Genomic DNA, 18,393 nt, shown 5'->3' with positions numbered 1-18,393 from the left:
AAAGCTTGCACTGAAAACTAGCATGGGTGATCTCATGAGAGGCTGGTTAGTAGCTCACATGCTGTTGTTGTTCTGTCTGCACTTTTTCATGATTGTTCTTTCTACGATTTGGACATAATCGGAGGCATGGCTCCGTCCTCAGCATCCCACTAGCCAATTGACAATCTGCCTATCCAATGGTATAGGAAGGTGGGAGCCTTCCTGGCCAACCACTGCACATCCTGTCAAAACCCTGGATCTTTTAAAACAAACATCCCTTCCAGTGACATACTGTATTTTTAGAGGGAGAGAGAGCAGAGGCCAGGACTAGGAAAAAAAAAAAGATTGGAATGATGTCAGTACAAGCTGCAGCCAATTGCAAATGTCAAGAGGCGGCGCTGGAAAAGTTTCTTTCTTCTTTTTGGGTTTTCCCTGCCCTGAACAAAAAAAAATCTATAATAAGTTTCCCATTAAAAAAAAAAAAAAAAAACACAGAGGGAAAAATCTGGGAGTGAGGAATGCTAAAGGCTGAGAAGTGGGGAGGACAAGAGCAGGAGGGGAGCTGGGGATACTGGGATCTGCAGGAGGAATCCCCCACCCCTCCTCTGTCTGCCGTTCTGTATTTATATATTCCTCCTGTATATACAGTAACGTGCTTCATTCCTCTCCTTTTGTATCTCTTCTCTCACATGTTCCTGCTTTCCACTGTTAGATCTCGTCTCCAGCTTCTGTAGGACTGCACGCAACTTTTCCACACTTTGGTCCTCACCTCTCTAGTTTACTTTCCCCTATCCTTCTCATTACTGCTCTTTGCAATTTACTCACTTTTCCGTTTGTATACATTTTTCCTCCTCATCGCCCATTCTACTTTAGAATTTTAGTCCTATCTATTCTTTACCATCTCCTGACTAACCGCATCATTCCAAATGGGGACAGCTATTTGCCAAGATGGGGAGCTGGATTTTCGCTTGATTTTTGGTGAAGAAGATTCAGACTCTCCATCACCCAGGAGTGGCCTGCACACAACTGGTAAGTGAATGGTGCTAACTAGGGCTTAATATAAAAAAAACAACAGGATTCATCATGTTCCCAAGTTGTCTTAAATTCTATATATCAAAAAGTCTCAGCATGTAGAAGTATGTGAAGCATCTGGCCGATATAAAGGTTTTATTTTTAGCTCTACGTTCCACTTCTTCATTTGGGGACTTGCATTTTTTACCTCACTCTAGCGCTTTTGTCACTTCCTATTTTATTGAAACTTACAGTCACTTGAATTGCAGATGAAAACTGGGAAAATTAAAGCATCTGGAATGACCGCCGATTATGGGGGTAAAATTATAAGTATATATATGCTGGCAATAATGCTTGTAAGATCTAAAAATCCAGATCCCAGAATAAGGGAAGAAAGAATGAGGGAGAAGAGATTCTGTATAATGAGATTGCAGATGACATGCTGCAGGAAGTTAGATTTTACGGCCTGTGATAAACGGCCAAGAATCTGTAGATAATTGACAGTTCCAATGACAAAATACAGGCACAATTACAATGTAGTCTGCCAGCCATCCATTGAAGTGATGTCTGCTACCAATGTCAATTTCAGTACAGGTAAGACAATGGGAAACAAGGCAGAAAAATATTAAAGGCCTGGAAGATGTCAGCTATGGTATCTCTAACTAAAGGAGAAGCTGAGGCTATTGATATCAATATAGATCTTTTACGACATATTACTCTCTGTATATGCTTAGCATAGAAAAGAATCAACATTTTTTGACAGCCAAAACACATAAGCCTAATAGTAAATGCATATGGTTCCAATATAATTTTTTTTTTACTTGTTTTCATTTTTTCAGAAAATCATGATTAATATCACGTCAAACACACCCTGAGCTAGAAATCTAATTCAGGTACCCAACCAAATTGTCTCCTCTATGTGTTGGAAACAAAGGATGTAGCTTGCTAGGCAGCAAATATGATAAAATATGAGTCGCACCCTTCTGCTAAATCAGATAAGAACTTGATCAGATAGGCATAAGCTGAAAAAAGTAAAAGAAAATAAACCTGTGATTGTAGATTATGGCACCGCGATGTTATTTTCCACAGAATCAGTCCTAAAAATATTTTGAAACTGTAATTACCGTAACTAAACATAAAAGTACTGAATAGATTTTGTTATGTGTCAGGTAAAGCTGAGTTGCCTGTCTTTGGCTACCATTAGGGCTTCTTTGAGAGTTGTAACTCGGCTTTTCTAAATCAAGCACATTTTCCGACTTCTGTAGTGCTACCTCTCGCATTATTGTATGCGTTCCCATTAATGAGTCTCCTATGTTGCCTTTATGCTTGCCACTACACAATGAAAAGAATGTTTTATAATGTAGAGAAATGGAGTTTACCTGTGATCTGTGCATGCTAGTTCAGTACATAACATATGACCCTATAAAGACTATAGAGCCCAGGATCAGGTGTTTCCATCCATGACCCAGTTAGCATAACATGACCTCTGGCCTGAGACAGGTCTGTTTCCTTCTGGATGTGTAGTCTACTGTCTGAGGAAGCAGAGTCTCACACAAAGACAGTAGATAAAATAGTATTAGAGACCACCGGGTAATGAAATAGATCAACTATGTGTAAAAGTCACATTCGTCGTTACTACAAGAAATCATTATAATAAATTGCTGTACATTTTATGATCAAGGCCAAAGAAGAAACGTCACTAGGGTCCAAAGCAGGCATCGAAGTTCAGCTTTTACTTTGTATGGCTATATTCCCACAATGAGTATTTGGTGGGTTTTTTGTTTTGTTTTGTTTTGATTTTTATTGCATTGTTGACCCTTCAATTTTTGTCTTTTTGATGTTTTATTATTATTTAAAACATGGCGCTTTACATGTGAAATGGAGTATGCATAATAAAAACAAGTAATAATAATAATAATTTCTTTATTTATATAGTGACAACATATTCCGCAGCGCTTCACAGTTTGCACACATTATCATTGCTGTCCCCGATGGGGCTCACAATCTAGATTCCCTATCATTATGTCTTGGGAGTGTGGGAGGAAACCGGAGAACCCGGAGGAAACCCACGCAAACACGGGGAGAGCATACAAACTCTCTGTCCATGGTGGGATTTGAACCCAGTACTCAGCGCTGCAGTGCTAACCACTGAGCCACCGTGCTGCCCAAGTACAATAATCTTAAACAATACAAGTCTCCAACTGGTACAAGAGGAGAGAAGACCTTACCCACGAGAGCTCCTAGTCTACATGTTTTAAATAAAGCTGGTTTGTTTTTGATACTTCCTGGTATCTGGCTTTGACAAAACTTTATTGATACAATCATGTGTGGCTCACATTTGTTTCTAGCGTGTCTCCGTAACGGAAACGCACTAAACACATATGCTTTTTTTTTTTTACTTGCAGACTTTCTGCATCTAATGCAATTCTTAGGGGAAAATTTGCACATAAAACATTGCATGCCCACAAAAGAAATTAATATCTTGTGGATTTCAAAAAACACAAGTCAGATAATGCAGCATATAAAAAAACAAAGAACTGTGGGCTTAGAGTTCTATAAATCCCGTCCACTTTGATAGAATTGAGATGCTGCATTTTTGCGCTGTGCAAAATACACAGTGTCAAAAAACACACTAAAACTCATTGTGGGGAGTTAACCTCATGGGGCAGCTATAAGGGCTCGTGCTCACGACAGTAATAATCAGATGAGTGCTATCTGTTGGACTTTGCACATGTCCAGTTTTTTTTTTCTTCAGACCAAGGTGGTCCAGGGAGAAAAATCACATTGTGCCCGAGTTTGATCCATGCAAGTCAATGAGGGCGTGGGAAACATCCAACTGCCCTTGAATCAAATTTGAGTGTAGTGTGATTTCCATGGACTGACAGAATGGAGATTTTTTTTTTCTCCATCTCCTCCTTATCCAAGAGAATCAGATCACACTCTAATCAGAGCTTGATCAGAGTGTGTTTAGCATAATGGGCCCGATTATCTCGGGTGGTTGAATATACAGTAGTGTGACCCTAGCCTAATAGATGAATACTGACTAATTGCTATGGGGAACCAGGTCACCTCACTGTGAGATTTTCCCGTAGACATGGGTATGGATAGAGCAACCCATGCAGAAATATAAAACATTTTTGGTTAGTATGAAATATTAAATGGAAAAATATAAAAAAAATGTCTTAACTCCACTTCCTTGCCTATAGTGCTAGGGCTAGACCTCCACAGGCAAATAAAAATAAGGCCATGTCCTTCACTTACAGTACCACTACAGTGTTCATTAGGAACTGCCCCTCCAGGAAAAACTGTCTACATGTACTGTGTAATGTAACATCTGTGTACATTGTTGCGTTGTTAGTTGTGTTGGGACGCAGACGGCCGTATAACTCTTGCGAGGATCGCAACGCAATCCTCGGACTGACCGTAGGCTCTCCTAACCTGAGTGTGACAGCTGTATAAAAATAGCTCACGCTGTCACACTCCGGTCAGGAGAGGTGCCGGCCAGTCTGTGCACAGTGATGTGATCTTCACACGAGAAATACGGCTGTCTGTCTACGCCCTTACAGTGATTTTCCTATCTTGTCTACTAGAGAGCACAATTCCCTAGTCTCCAGGTTTCCCATTAGCAATGGGGCAGTGAGGTCCTGCTTGATCAATAGCTCTAATTAGTGGCATCATTGTGCCGCTAGCCAAAACTGTGCTCTTTGATGCAGCTTTATGAGGTGGCTTTGCCTCTGCATAATGTTTAAAGTGCATGCCGGAAAAAAAAACTCCGGTATATGATCACATAGACCTCATTCATCAGACAAAGACAAAAAAGTGTTATTTTGGCATCTTTATTGCTGGTATTAGTCTGTATAACAATTATTCAACTGTATAGGAAAGCACAGCAGACTGCACTTTGCAATACAAAGGGGTCACTGCAAAAAGCATACGGCTGTTTTATTACAGTCAGACGGCAGCTCTAAAATCACAAGTCACAGGCTAGTCCCAAAAAAATACCACCAAAAGGAAAGACGAGAGACTATTTGTCCAAAACAGTAACACATTTTATTTATCACATCTTTAAAACTGCCAATGTATAACTACAAAACATAATGAATGACAAAAGCTGGATAAAGTGGAACACTGGTGAAGCGCATGTATCCCTTTTACATATTATATATATCAATAAGGTGGATGGGTGGACCCATAAGGTTAGCAGCAATAAAAGTAAAGTGCTAGTGCTTAACTTGATCTAATCGTTCATTCAATGCCCCTATACATTGTTTAATAATCCCTAAGTATATGGATATATACTAGCTATTCAGCTACAATCTCACACATAGTGACATATATGCTAGAAAGCCAGTATATCACTGCACAACATTCACCATAAAATGATATGCTGCCATAACATTACATTTCAGTGTTCTTACCCATAGTCTCCACACGGGGTCAGGTGCAGACAGTCCCGACGCACGTTTTGTGGGGGTTTCCTCGGGGGGCCGTATCTACTTATGCATTGCTCCTGTTTATATATCGGGCATAATGCCTGTCAATTATCCTGTTGGCGCATGCATCGTATGACTTGCCGAGGCCGATGCATCACGTCCAGCCTCACCGCAAGTACAGCTGGGCAGGGAAGCTCCCCCTATGACGTCACAGCCCAGACTGCACTTGTATCGCTAGACCATCAGAGACACACCCTCGGCAGTGCATACTCGGCATGCGGACAGATAACGCCGCCACCATCTTTAATATGGGTAAGAATGGCAAGGAGTTCTACCTTGCATCTATCCATATATATATTACATTTTGGCTGTGCCCATGTGTGCTAACACCTCCGGGGTTTAGTAAGGATACAAAGATCTATACAAACATTTAAAGTGCTACAATATCATAAAGTGACAGTGCAATGCTGAAAGAAAATGTACAAAAAATTATTTTAAGAGCCATGTGGATCTATTACAGTGCCATTGTGTACCTACACGTGATATCATTATAAGTGAAGATAAATTATTATCTTTCTCATATTACCAGATCCAGTTACATATACATAAATTTAAAAGATACATACACAGACGTGACTATAGCCTACATTAGTTCCCCATTATTAAATGTAAAAGAATAAATTTATACAAATCATATAAATTAATTTTGTGTCAAATACTAATCCCAGAAAAAGTGTATAAAAATACTTTTTGTCAAACATATATTAGATATGCACTCTCAGGAACACACATCCAAACGGATAGATGACAGAGCCAGAGAGCGCAGATCTAGACAGCCAAATACAGTCAATACAACACACTCAAACCCTACTATACTCAATAATAATAATAATAATAATAATTATAATATTTATTTTTATATAGCGCTAACATATACTGCAGCGCTTTACAGTTTGCACACATTATCATCGCTATTCCCGATGGGGCTCACAATCTAGAGTCCCTATCAGTATGTTTTTGGAATGTGGGAGGAAACCGGAGTACCCGGAGGAAACCCACGCAAACACGGGGAGAATATACTCAATATAAATCCATAATAATCATTAACCCACATATAACATATTTCTCAGGGGGTTCGTGTGCTCGTTGATAGCTTGTCCTGTTATCATCTGTAGGCCCATATAGGCGATGCTGGAAAGACAAAATCCATTATGGTCAATCTACAGTCATATGAAAAGGTATTCATTAGTACATCAATACAAATAAAAAAGAATCTAAAGAAAAACAAGACTACATATACAAGACAACACATAAATAAAATCAAGTACAGAGATATATATTTATTACAGAAACTACACAAAATTAAGGTGTTCATTTAGGCCTGCAGGAGTCATTGTCCCCAATATTGTGATCCATCGGCACTCACGTTGTGCCAGGAGACGTTTAGCATCTCCACCCCTTATGCCCAGAAGTATTCTATCAATTCCCCTGATTTTTAATTTGTTCGGATTGCATTTATGATGCATCCTAAAATGTTGGGGAATTGTTTTCAGTAGGCCTACATCCTCCACATTACTTGCTGCCATAATATCCCTGACTTGCTCATGTGTCCCAACCCTAAGTTTGAGTTATGTAAGACCAATATATATTAGTCCACATGAGCATGTCGCGTAGTATACCACATGTGTGGTGCTACATGATATATAGTCCCTTATTTTGAACTCCTTCTTTCCATCTGCTGGTGTGAATGTTGTCGCACGTGTCAGATTTTTGCACGCTAAGCAGTCTCCACAGAGGAAACAACCCCCTCTCTATGGTCCTGCATTATAGGGATCCTGTGACCTAGCCACATAATGGCTACTTACAAGAATATCCTTAAGATTCCTACTTTTTCTTGCGGTCAGAAGGGGTGATGCTGGAATGATCTTGGAGAGAATTGGTTCTGTTTTCAATACAGGCCAATGTTTCTGGAGAATCCCCTGATTGTACCCCATTATTGGTTATGGGTAGATATGAATCTCACAGCGGAGACAACTGACTTTTTAGTCTTGGGTAGGAGTAGTTCACTTCTAGTAGTTCTTTTAGCCCTCTGGTAGCACTGTTTAATACATTTTTTGCTATAACCCCGACTCAAAAACCTCTCCCCAAAGTCCATAGCTTGATTTTCAAAAAGTGTATCAGAGGTACAGATTCTCCTCATACAGAGGAATTGGCCTGTTGCTACTGCCCTAATAGTTGAGCCAAGATGTGCTGACGATTCATGTAATAATGCATTTACTGATGTATCCTTCCTATAGACATCAGTGTATAGCACACCATCATTTTGTTTTCTGATTATGATGTCCAGGAAGGGAATCTCCTCATAATGAAAGGAGTGAGTGAGCCTGATGTTGGAGTCATTGTGGTTCAATCCCACCATAACATTCTCAAGATCATTAACAGAGCCCTGCCAAATAAACAAGATGTCGTCTATATATCTATACCATCCAAGGATCTGGGAGGCGATGTGTGCGTCATTGTGAAAAATATGCCTCTCCCAGTAGCCCAAAAATAGGTTAGCAAACGAAGGCGCACACGCCGCCCCATCGCAGTACCCCTACATTGTAGAAAGAATCGATCCTTGAATGTAAAAAAGTTGTGTGTTAGGATGAACTCCAACAACTCTTACACCAGGCCCCCTGTTGTGAATTTTGTTTGTGGGCTCCCCCGGTGGTGTTTTATGGTAGTGCCACTTATTTGCCTTCTTCTATCCTTGATCACCTGTTGACACCCATTAGGGGAGTTTCCTATTTAAGGCTGCTTGGCTGCTGGTCCTATGCCGGCCAACAATGTATCAGTAGCATTCTGTTGCATTCTCCTGCCTCAAGATCCTGTTCAGCTAAGTTGAATTTTGTTTCTAGTTTATGCTATTTTTGTCCAGCTATCTGCAATGTGACTCTCTGTAGCTGGAAGCTCTCGTGGACTGGAATTGCCACTCCAGTGGCATGAGTTGTCACTGGAGTTTTAAAGTAATTTCAGGATGGTGTTTTTGAGTAGTGTTTTGAAGTTGACCGTGAAGTGACTCTTTCCTGTACTTCTGCTATCTAGTAAGCGGACCTCACTGTGCTAAATCTGCTGTTCATCCTACGTATGTCTTTCCCTCTTGACTCACCGTCAATATTTGTGGGGGGCTGCTATCTCCTTTTGGGGTTCATCTCTGGAGGTAAGGCAGGCCTGTATATTCCTCTGATAGGGGTAGTTAGATCTCCGGCTGGCGCGTGGTGTCTAGGGCATCGTAGGAAACACTCCCCGGCTACTTCCAGTGTCGTGTCAGGTTCAGGTCACGGTCACTTTAGTTCCCATCACCCGAGAGCTAGTCCGTTGTTATTTTGATTTCCCTGCCATTGGGGAAATCATGACAGTTTGGCCGGCCCACATGTGTTAAAACTATGCACTAAAGCAGGAAAGGATATGAAAAGGTTTTTTTTCCTTCTGTGTTTGGAAAGTGCACCTTAGTGCTTATTTGTACTCCTTGCTTAAACTGCAGTCTTCAGCCTTTTTTTTTCCTCTCCTCTTAATCTCTGAATGGCTTTGGTTACACCTGTTTGAATCATGGATCCACAGAGTTTGGTTGCAGGTCTGAATAACCTGGCTACAAAGGTCCAGAACTTACAAGATTTTGTTATACGTGCTCCAATGTCTGAACCTAAGATCCCTATGCCTGAATTTTTTACCGGAGACAGATCCCGTTTTTTGAATTTCAGAGAGAATTGTAAATTGTTTTTGTCTCTGAAATCTCACTCTGCTGGTGATCCTGCGCAACAGGTTAAAATTGTTATTTCTCTATTGCGGGGTGACCCACAAAGTTGGGCATTTGCATTGTCGCCAGGGGATCCTGCGTTATTAAATGTAGATGCGTTTTTTCTGGCTTTGGGGTTGCTTTATGAAGAACCTAATTTAGAGATTTTGGCTGAGAAAGCCTTGATAGCTCTTTCTCAAGGGCAAGATGAAGCTGAGATATACTGCCAAAAATTTCGTAAATGGTCGGTGCTTACTAAATGGAATGAGTGCGCTCTAGCAGCTAATTTCAGAGAAGGTCTCTCTGATGCCGTGAAGGATGTCATGGTGGGGTTCCCTGTGCCTACAGGTCTGAATGATGCCATGAAATTGGCTATCCAGATTGATCGGCGTTTACGGGAGCGCAAATCTGTGCACCATATGGCGGTATCTTCTGAGCAAAAATCTGTGCACCATATGGCGGAATCTTTTGAGCAAAAACCTGTGCACCATATGGCGGTATCTTCTGAGCAAAAACCTGTGCATCATTTGGCGGTGACCTCTGAAAAGGCACCAGAGCATATGCAATGCGATAGTGTATTGTCTAGAGGCGAACGACAGAATTACAGGCGCAAAAATGGGTTGTGCTTCTATTGTGGAGATCCAGCTCATGTTATATCAGCATGCTCTAAACGCATAAAGAAGGTTGATAAAAAGGTTGATAAATCTTTTTCTATGGGTACCTTGCAGTCTAAATTTCTTTTGTCCGTGACATTGATTTGTACTTTATCATCTGTTACTGTGGATGCTTATGTGGATTCTGGCGCCGCTCTGAGTCTCATGGATTGGTCCTTTGCCAAGCGTTGTGGGTTTGATTTAGAGCCTCTGGAGGTTTCTATTCCCTTAAAGGGTATTGATTCTACACCTTTGGCTAGCAATAAACCACAATATTGGACACAAGTGACTATGCATCTGTCCCCAGACCATCAGGAGATTATTCGTTTCCTTGTGTTATATAATCTACATGACGTATTAGTACTTGGATTACCATGGTTACAAATTCATAATCCAGTCTTGGACTGGAGATCAATGTCTGTGCTGAGCTGTGGATGTCAGGGGATTCATGGGGATGCACCTTTGGTTCCCATTTCTTCATCTACTCCCTCTGAGATCCCAGCATTTCTGTCAGATTTTTATGATGTCTTTCAGGAGCCTAAAACTGATTCTCTCCCTCCTCACAGAGAGTGTGACTGCGCTATTGAGTTGATTCCCGGTAGTAAATTTCCTAAGGGTCGCTTGTTTAATTTGTCTGTACCTGAACATACTGCTATGCGGGAGTATATCAGAGAATCTTTGGAAAAGGGTCATATTCGCCCCTCTTTGTCTCCACTGGGGGCAGGGTTTTTCTTTGTGGGTAAAAAGGATGGTTCATTGAGACCTTGTATCGACTATCGACTTCTGAATAAGATTACAGTTAAATACCAGTATCCGTTACCTTTACTGACTGATCTTTTTGCTCGCATAAAGGGGGCGAAGTGGTTCACTAAGATCGATCTACGTGGTGCGTATAATTTGGTGCGGATTAAGCAGGGGGATGAGTGGAAGACCGCATTTAATACGCCTGAAGGCCATTTTGAGTATTTGGTAATGCCTTTCGGTCTCGCGAATGCCCCTTCCGTTTTTCAGTCCTTTATGCACGATATTTTCCGTGAATATCTGGATAAATTTATGATTGTGTATTTGGATGATATTTTGATTTTTTCGGAGGACTGGGAATCTCATGTTCAACAGGTCAGGAGAGTTTTTCAGGTTTTACGAGCTAATTCTCTATTTGTGAAGGGCTCAAAGTGTATTTTTGGGGTTCAGAGAATTTCCTTTTTGGGATATATTTTTTCCCCTTCATCTATGGAGATGGACCCTGTTAAGGTTCAGGCTATTTGTGATTGGGTACAACCTACTTCTCTAAAGAGTCTTCAGAAATTCTTGGGATTTGCTAATTTCTATCGCCGATTCATAGCGGGTTTTTCTGCCATTGCTAAACCTTTGACTGATTTGACCAAGAAGGGTGCTGATGTTGCTAATTGGTCCTCTGCGGCTGTGGAGGCCTTTCGGGAGCTTAAGCGCCGCTTTTCTTCTGCTCCTGTGTTGCGCCAGCCTGATGTTTCGCTCCCGTTCCAGGTTGAAGTAGATGCTTCCGAGATCGGAGCAGGTGCAGTTTTGTCGCAGAAAGGTCCTGACTGCTCAGTGATGAGACCATGTGCGTTTTTCTCTCGAAAGTTTTCGCCCGCTGAGCGAAATTATGATGTTGGAAATCGGGAGCTCTTGGCCATGAAGTGGGCATTTGAGGAGTGGCGTCATTGGCTTGAGGGTGCTAGACACCAGGTGGTGGTCTTGACTGACCACAAAAATCTAATTTATCTTGAGTCAGCCAGGCGTCTGAATCCTAGACAGGCGCGCTGGTCGTTGTTTTTCTCTCGATTTAACTTTGTGGTTTCATATCTGCCTGGGTCTAAGAATGTGAGGGCGGATGCCCTCTCTAGGAGTTTTGAGCCTGACTCGCCTGGTGATTCCGAACCTACTGGCATCCTGAAGGATGGGGTGATATTGTCAGCTGTCTCCCCAGACCTGCGGTGCTCTTTGCAGGAGTTTCAGGTGGATAGGCCTGATCGCTGTCCGCCTGGTAGACTTTTTGTCCCTGATGACTGGACCAGTAGAGTTATTTCGGAGGTTCACTCTTCCGCGTTGGCAGGTCATCCTGGAATTTTTGGCACCAGGGATCTGGTGTCTAGGTCCTTCTGGTGGCCTTCCTTGTCTCGAGATGTACGTATTTTTGTGCAGTCTTGTGATGTTTGTGCTCGGGCTAAGCCCTGCTGTTCCCGGGCCAGCGGGTTGTTGTTGCCCTTGCCTATTCCTAAGAGGCCTTGGACGCACATCTCTATGGACTTTATTTCTGACCTTCCTGTTTCTCGTAGGATGTCCGTCATCTGGGTGGTGTGTGACCGTTTTTCCAAGATGGTTCACTTGGTACCTTTGCCCAAATTGCCCTCCTCCTCTGAGCTGGTCCCTCTATTTTTTCAGAATGTTGTGCGTTTGCATGGTATTCCTGAGAATATAGTGTCTGACAGGGGTACTCAGTTTGTGTCTAGATTTTGGCGGGCGTTCTGTGCCAGGATGGGCATCGACTTGTCTTTTTCGTCTGCATTCCATCCTCAGACTAATGGCCAGACTGAGCGTACTAATCAGACCTTGGAGACTTACTTGAGGTGTTTTGTGTCCGCTGATCAGGACGATTGGCTTGATTTTTTGCCATTGGCAGAGTTTGCCCTTAACAATCGGGCCAGTTCTGCCACTTTGGTTTCTCCATTTTTTTGTAATTCAGGGTTTCACCCTCGCTTTTCGTCCGGTCAATTGGAGTCTTCGGATTGACCTGGAGTAGATGCTGTGGTTGATAGAATGCATCAGATTTGGGGACAGGTTGTGGACAATCTGAAGTTGTCCCAGGAGAAGACTCAACAGTTCACTAATCGTCATCGGCGTGTCGGTCCTCGTCTTTGTGTTGGGGACCTGGTTTGGTTGTCTTCTCGATTTGTTCCTATGAAGGTCTCGTCTCCTAAGTTTAAGCCTCGGTTTATCGGCCCTTATAGGATTCTGGAGGTTCTCAATCCTGTGTCCTTTCGTTTGGACCTCCCAGCATCTTTTACTATTCATAATGTTTTTCATCGGTCATTGTTGCGGAGGTATGAGGTGCCGGTTGTTCCGTCTGCTGATCCTCCTGCTCCTGTGCTGGTTGAGGGTGAGTTGGAGTATGTGGTGGAAAAGATCTTGGACTCCCGTGTTTCCAGACGGAAACTTCAGTATCTGGTTAAGTGGAAAGGCTATGGTCAGGAGGATAATTCTTGGGTGACAGCATCTGATGTTCATGCTCCTGATTTGGTTCGTGCATTTCATAGTGCTCATCCAGATCGCCCTGGTGGTTCTGGTGAGGGTTCGGTGCCCCCTCCTTAAGGGGGGGGTACTGTTGTGAATTTTGTTTGTGGGCTCCCCCGGTGGTGTTTTATGGTAGTGCCACTTATTTGCCTTCTTCTATCCTTGATCACCTGTTGACACCCATTAGGGGAGTTTCCTATTTAAGGCTGCTTGGCTGCTGGTCTGATGCCGGCCAACAATGTATCAGTAGCATTCTGTTGCATTCTCCTGCCTCAAGATCCTGTTCAGCTAAGTTGAATTTTGTTTCTAGTTTATTCTATTTTTGTCCAGCTATTTGCAATTGACTCTCTGTAGCTGGAAGCTCTCGTGGACTGAAATTGCCACTCCAGTGACATGAGTTGTCACTGGAGTTTTAAAGTAATTTCAGGATGGTGTTTTTGAGTAGTGTTTTGAAGTTGACCGTGAAGTGACTCTTTCCTGTACTTCTGCTATCTAGTAAGCGGACCTCACTGTGCTAAATCTGCTGTTCATCCTACGTATGTCTTTTCCTCTTGACTCACCGTCAATATCTGTGGGGGGCTGCTATCTCCTTTTGGGGTTCATCTCTGGAGGTAAGGCAGGCCTGTATATTCCTCTGATAGGGGTAGTTAGATCTCCGGCTGGCGCGTGGTGTCTAGGGCATCGTAGGAAACACTCCCCGGCTACTTCCAGTGTCGTGTCAGGTTCAGGTCACGGTCACTTTAGTTCCCATCACCCGAGAGCTAGTCCGTTGTTATTTTGATTTCCCTGCCATTGGGAAAATCATAACAGCCCCCATGTCCGCATCTAAGTTACTAGACTCAAGAATAAATTGCACCACCCTCAGACCATCCTCATGTCTTATACTAGTGTACAATGATTCCACATCAGCGAACAACATGTCAGGTTCAAGATGTAAATTGTCTAGCCGTCTCAGGACGTCTGTAGTGTCCCTGACATAGGAGGACAGCGTCTCCACCTGTGGACGCAGGTAATGTTCCAAAAATTTGCAGACCGGGTCACATAGTCCTCCTATGCCAGAGACAATCGGACGCCCCGGAGGATTAACCGGATCTTTATGGACCTTGGGGAGGAGGTAGAAGGTCGGGGCCACCAGAAATTTCATAATCAGAGCTTCCAATGACTTTTTAGAGATTATGCCTCTTGCTTCCTGCTCCGCCACACTATCCAATTCCAGTTCAGTAAGTGGTTTAGAGTGGAGTTTTTTAAGAATCAGCTTCCTGGAGAAGAGATGGAGGTCCTTCACTACTGTAAAAAAATAAAATTTATTATTTGGAGCAAACAATAACCTCAGACCCAAGACCTCTCCTTGTGCTTGACTGATCATATGTGATGAGAGATTAATCACCTCCAAGCTATTTTTGTTTTTTTTCTCCCTCTGAGGTGAGGATGTAAATTTACGTTTGTTTCCAAATCTTCCTCCCTTTGGGGCAAGATCTCTCAGATGTTCCCTCCTATCCCCAAAAAATGTTTTTGGCTATGCACCTTGTCTGAGACATGCATACCTTCATGTAGTCTTAAGTTGTGATAACTAACAGGTCCTGCAGAGTTTTTTTGCTTTTATCTAATGTGTATGGGCCCGTATAAAACTATTTACTGCAACAGCAAACTACAGCCAAATTCTGGTGCTATAACAGACATAAAAAGATTGTTGCAGTAGAGATATGAAGATCTTTATTCAAGCTATAGATTTGGGGATTGGACTGACACCTTCACAGTTGCCTTTCACACCATCAGCCCACTCCTGTGGCAGCACCTGATTTTTCTGCCATCTTGTCATCCCTTTAAGCATGGTCCAAGGGCCAAATGTTTGGTCCAAAGGGCCACATCTTTGACCGCAGCCAATCCAGCAATGTCACAGGCACACTTCACTCCAAGAGTCTGTTTCTAGTTTTACAAACTAACTTGTTAAGCAGTAAATCTCCCAAGGTGCCTCGTCTCATAAGTCCATAGCCTAATGTGCAGTCTACTCATCCACAAAAAATGTCATCCATCTCTTTCTATGAAAATATTTACAGTCACATATCTCAACTGAAGAAAGAAAAAGATGGTGCATATGATGTCTTAAAGGATCAGGAGGACTGTAGACAATATGTGGCTCCAACAACACCATAGCCACATTTGTGTATACACAATACATCCAGTATAGACAGTGGTGGACTTTCGTAATGGGAATCTAGTTCCAAATGTCAGTAAATACTTTACTCCGGCTAGTAAATTCTTAAATTTGGAGAAAATGTGTTAGTTCTAACAAAATGCATTCCCTGAAGGAACATCAAATGTGCCCATCCACAGAGAAGGCCTATATGCAGACTGTCAAATGACTAACGTTCTGCACCACAAACATAACATAATTTTCTAGGTTTTAAATATCTACGTACTATCTATTCTGCTGGTTGATGCCTACAATACAGAATAATTGAGTTTGGAGAGTAGTTTTACATAGATCTCAACAGTGTGCCTTGCTCTATTGTTTATAGCTAGATCCAGTTTCATTAGTGGGAAGATTCCAATGATTAAAAGTAAAGAGCTCCATATAGTGACCACATTTCCATAAAATAAATATACACTGTGTCCACAATTACTAGGCAAGTGAATATTTTGACCATATCATTTTATGCAGATTTTCTAACTTCCAGCTGTATAAACTTGAATGCCTATTGGTTTGAAGAAGAAAATGTGACTCGTAATAATCATGTAATTAGGGAAGGTGTGTCCTAAGGATACAACATCCTTTTATCAAGGTAAGAATAATTATTAGGCAACTTTGATTTCCTCAGGCAAAATGGGTCAAAAAAGAGATTTAAGTGACTTGATAAGTCTTACACAGGGATGCAGCACTCTTGAAATTGCTAAGATATGGGGGCATGATCACAGAACAATCAAAAGTTGTGTTGCAATTAATCAACAGGGTTGCAAAACCATGTGAGGAAAAAAATATGCACATTAACTGCCACGGATTTGAGAAGAATGAAACCTGAAGCGACGAGGAACCCATAATCCTTCAGTGCTGTCCTATTCCAGAACTACAGCCTCTAGAGCAGGATAGTCTTCCCTTCTACATCTTGGGCACCTCTAGTGTCATTAGGCCTCACACAACATCATGAAGTGAGTCATGCCACAATGTCATAACATTGAGGGGGTCTAGTAAATTCCAGAGGCACTCAGGTTGCCAGATTATGGATGCCAACTACAGAAGTGAATAGTGAAATAATCCACCTGAAGAAGAAAAGAGATACTTGGTAACCAAATAACGTAAGAGATTTTTATTCAGGCAATCCGAAAGAAAGCTGGGCGCTGAGCAGTTCGCCATTTCATAGCGCAGACACCATACCCGATACCTCTTGTTACTCACATTGCAATCCATGTGTGATGAAGGTCCATGTTATAGGGCTGAAGCATCATTGACTTTCCTCCTGGATTGCCTGAAAAAAAAATATTACAATATTTGGAGTGCCAGGTATCTCTTATCTTCATCATGTGCATGGGGTGGAACCCTTCTTGAGCACCCAATTCTTCATCTTCAAGAGTGCCTATACTACACTAATCCAGCTGTCATGGAGGATGTAAGACATCTCAAATCTTTGTGTTTTACTTTAGAAAAACCTAAAACTGGAGTTGAACCACCTAAAACAAAGCAAAGATAGGTAGAAACAGAGTTGTCCATTGGGAAAAACCCTTAGCAATGGCTGATTTGCCTTTTGCTGATGGAGTCCATTTGATTAGTAAAAATCCAACGGGACAATTACAAAATTTAAATATGATAATTACAGTTCTCTGTATGTACAGGGCAATATACTTGACCCTCTTTATCATGACTGGTAGAGTATAGGCTTTTTCGGCAGATTCTCAATATGCTATGGAATGTTATTTTGTTTTCTGGAAGCCTGTTCAGATGTGTGCATGTGTTTCTTTGCATATGATCATGATTTACCATTATCTGTAAAAGAGTTAGGAAATCCATAGTTCTCCTTCTAATACCAATAAGATCATACTCGCATTTCAACAACAGAGGGCCCTTTTGGAGTTGGAATGTTAATGGTTAATAGTGTCCTACTTGTCCTTTTTAACCATAAACAGTTTGCCATGTTTGAGCCTCTGCAGCTCCTCAGCACCCATCCAACCCCTCATTATGTTACTTTCTTGTTATTTATTTTCTTCTCGCCCCTAGGACAGATAGGAGTGAATACTTTTTATGTACAAAGCTGTGGAACTTGTCGGCACTATATAAGTAGTTATACATTACTGTTTATACAATAGGTTGGTTCATTATCCCATTCTTTTCCTACATTCCTTTGCCTGTAATATTTCTATATCTGTTTATAGTATCCCCATTCAGGGTGTTATCGTGTCAAGCCATTATTAATGTGGCTGGTTCAATGTTCCAGCCCCTCTGTTTTCCTCTTTTTCCTTCATCCCTTTATGACTCTGGCTATTCATCTTTCCGCCCTCCTTCTTTTACTTGTTTAGAATATCATTCTTATTTAGATATTCCAACATGTGGTACAAGTTAGTCCCTCAGAGGTTTGGCAGGCGAGCGTTGCTGTGGCGACGGAGATTTCGGCTGGCGTAGTTTGGGTTGGGGGGGGTGTAATTAGGTACACATGTCCATGAACTTCTGGATAACTTTATGGAGCTGAGGGGGAGGGACCCCATGAGCCATGAAGTGTCTGTGAGGAAAGATTTCTGCGTGATATAAAGGTCAATGAACATTCAACGTCAGCTTAAAGGGAACCAACCGCCTCCTCTCCTCGAGATCATTTTACAGCTCACCCTTCATTTATCTTGCACTGCTTTGAGACACCGAATCCCACTAACACTTGTGCTCTCAGGTATTTTCCTCTCACACACAGGCCTTTTAGTGTATTTCAGATTAATTTATATATACATTCAATCATTTTCACAATTACAACTTAGTGTTCAAAAGTCGTCAGATTCATAAGTGTAAGGTATAGGTTTTCTTTTGCAGACTAGCGTATGCCAAACAGATCAGATGACTGTCGGCTAAAATGAAATTAAGCTGACGGCCAACTCTGTCAACTCTCCCATACACAGGAGTGCACTCTCAGCAGAGCGCATTTGTTTTCCCTATGACAAAGCCACCAACTGACATTTCTGCTGGAGGCTTATCTCCAGGAGAACAAAGAGATGGGTAGTTTGAAAAGAGAGGTCTACCATTCAGCCTCTGTATTTTGTTGCTCATATTAAATTTACTTTTTTTCCTTTGGTGCTGAAGATGTTAATGGCT

General features: G+C 41.9%; 1 protein-coding gene across 3 annotated transcripts in view; it reads left to right on the top strand.

Moving 5' to 3' along the window:
• The first annotated feature begins 200 nt into the window (after positions 1-200).
• NFATC4 (nuclear factor of activated T cells 4) overlaps positions 201-18,393 on the top strand; it is a 138,305-nt gene continuing 120,112 nt past the window's right edge. The window contains exon 1 of one of the 3 annotated variants that reach the window (XM_077298264.1): positions 201-1,008. In XM_077298264.1, the coding sequence (XP_077154379.1) occupies positions 906-1,008 (103 nt within the window). In that variant the 5' untranslated portion in view covers positions 201-905. The remainder of the gene's footprint in view (positions 1,009-18,393) is intronic. The other 2 variants (XM_077298254.1, XM_077298247.1) reach the window with 2 other exon arrangements.

This window comes from Ranitomeya variabilis, chromosome 1 (assembly GCF_051348905.1).
Source record: "Ranitomeya variabilis isolate aRanVar5 chromosome 1, aRanVar5.hap1, whole genome shotgun sequence".
Classification (NCBI taxonomy): domain Eukaryota; kingdom Metazoa; phylum Chordata; class Amphibia; order Anura; family Dendrobatidae; genus Ranitomeya; species Ranitomeya variabilis.
The sequence above is the reverse complement of the archived record's forward strand: the minus strand, read 5'-3'. Positions and strand labels throughout refer to the sequence as shown.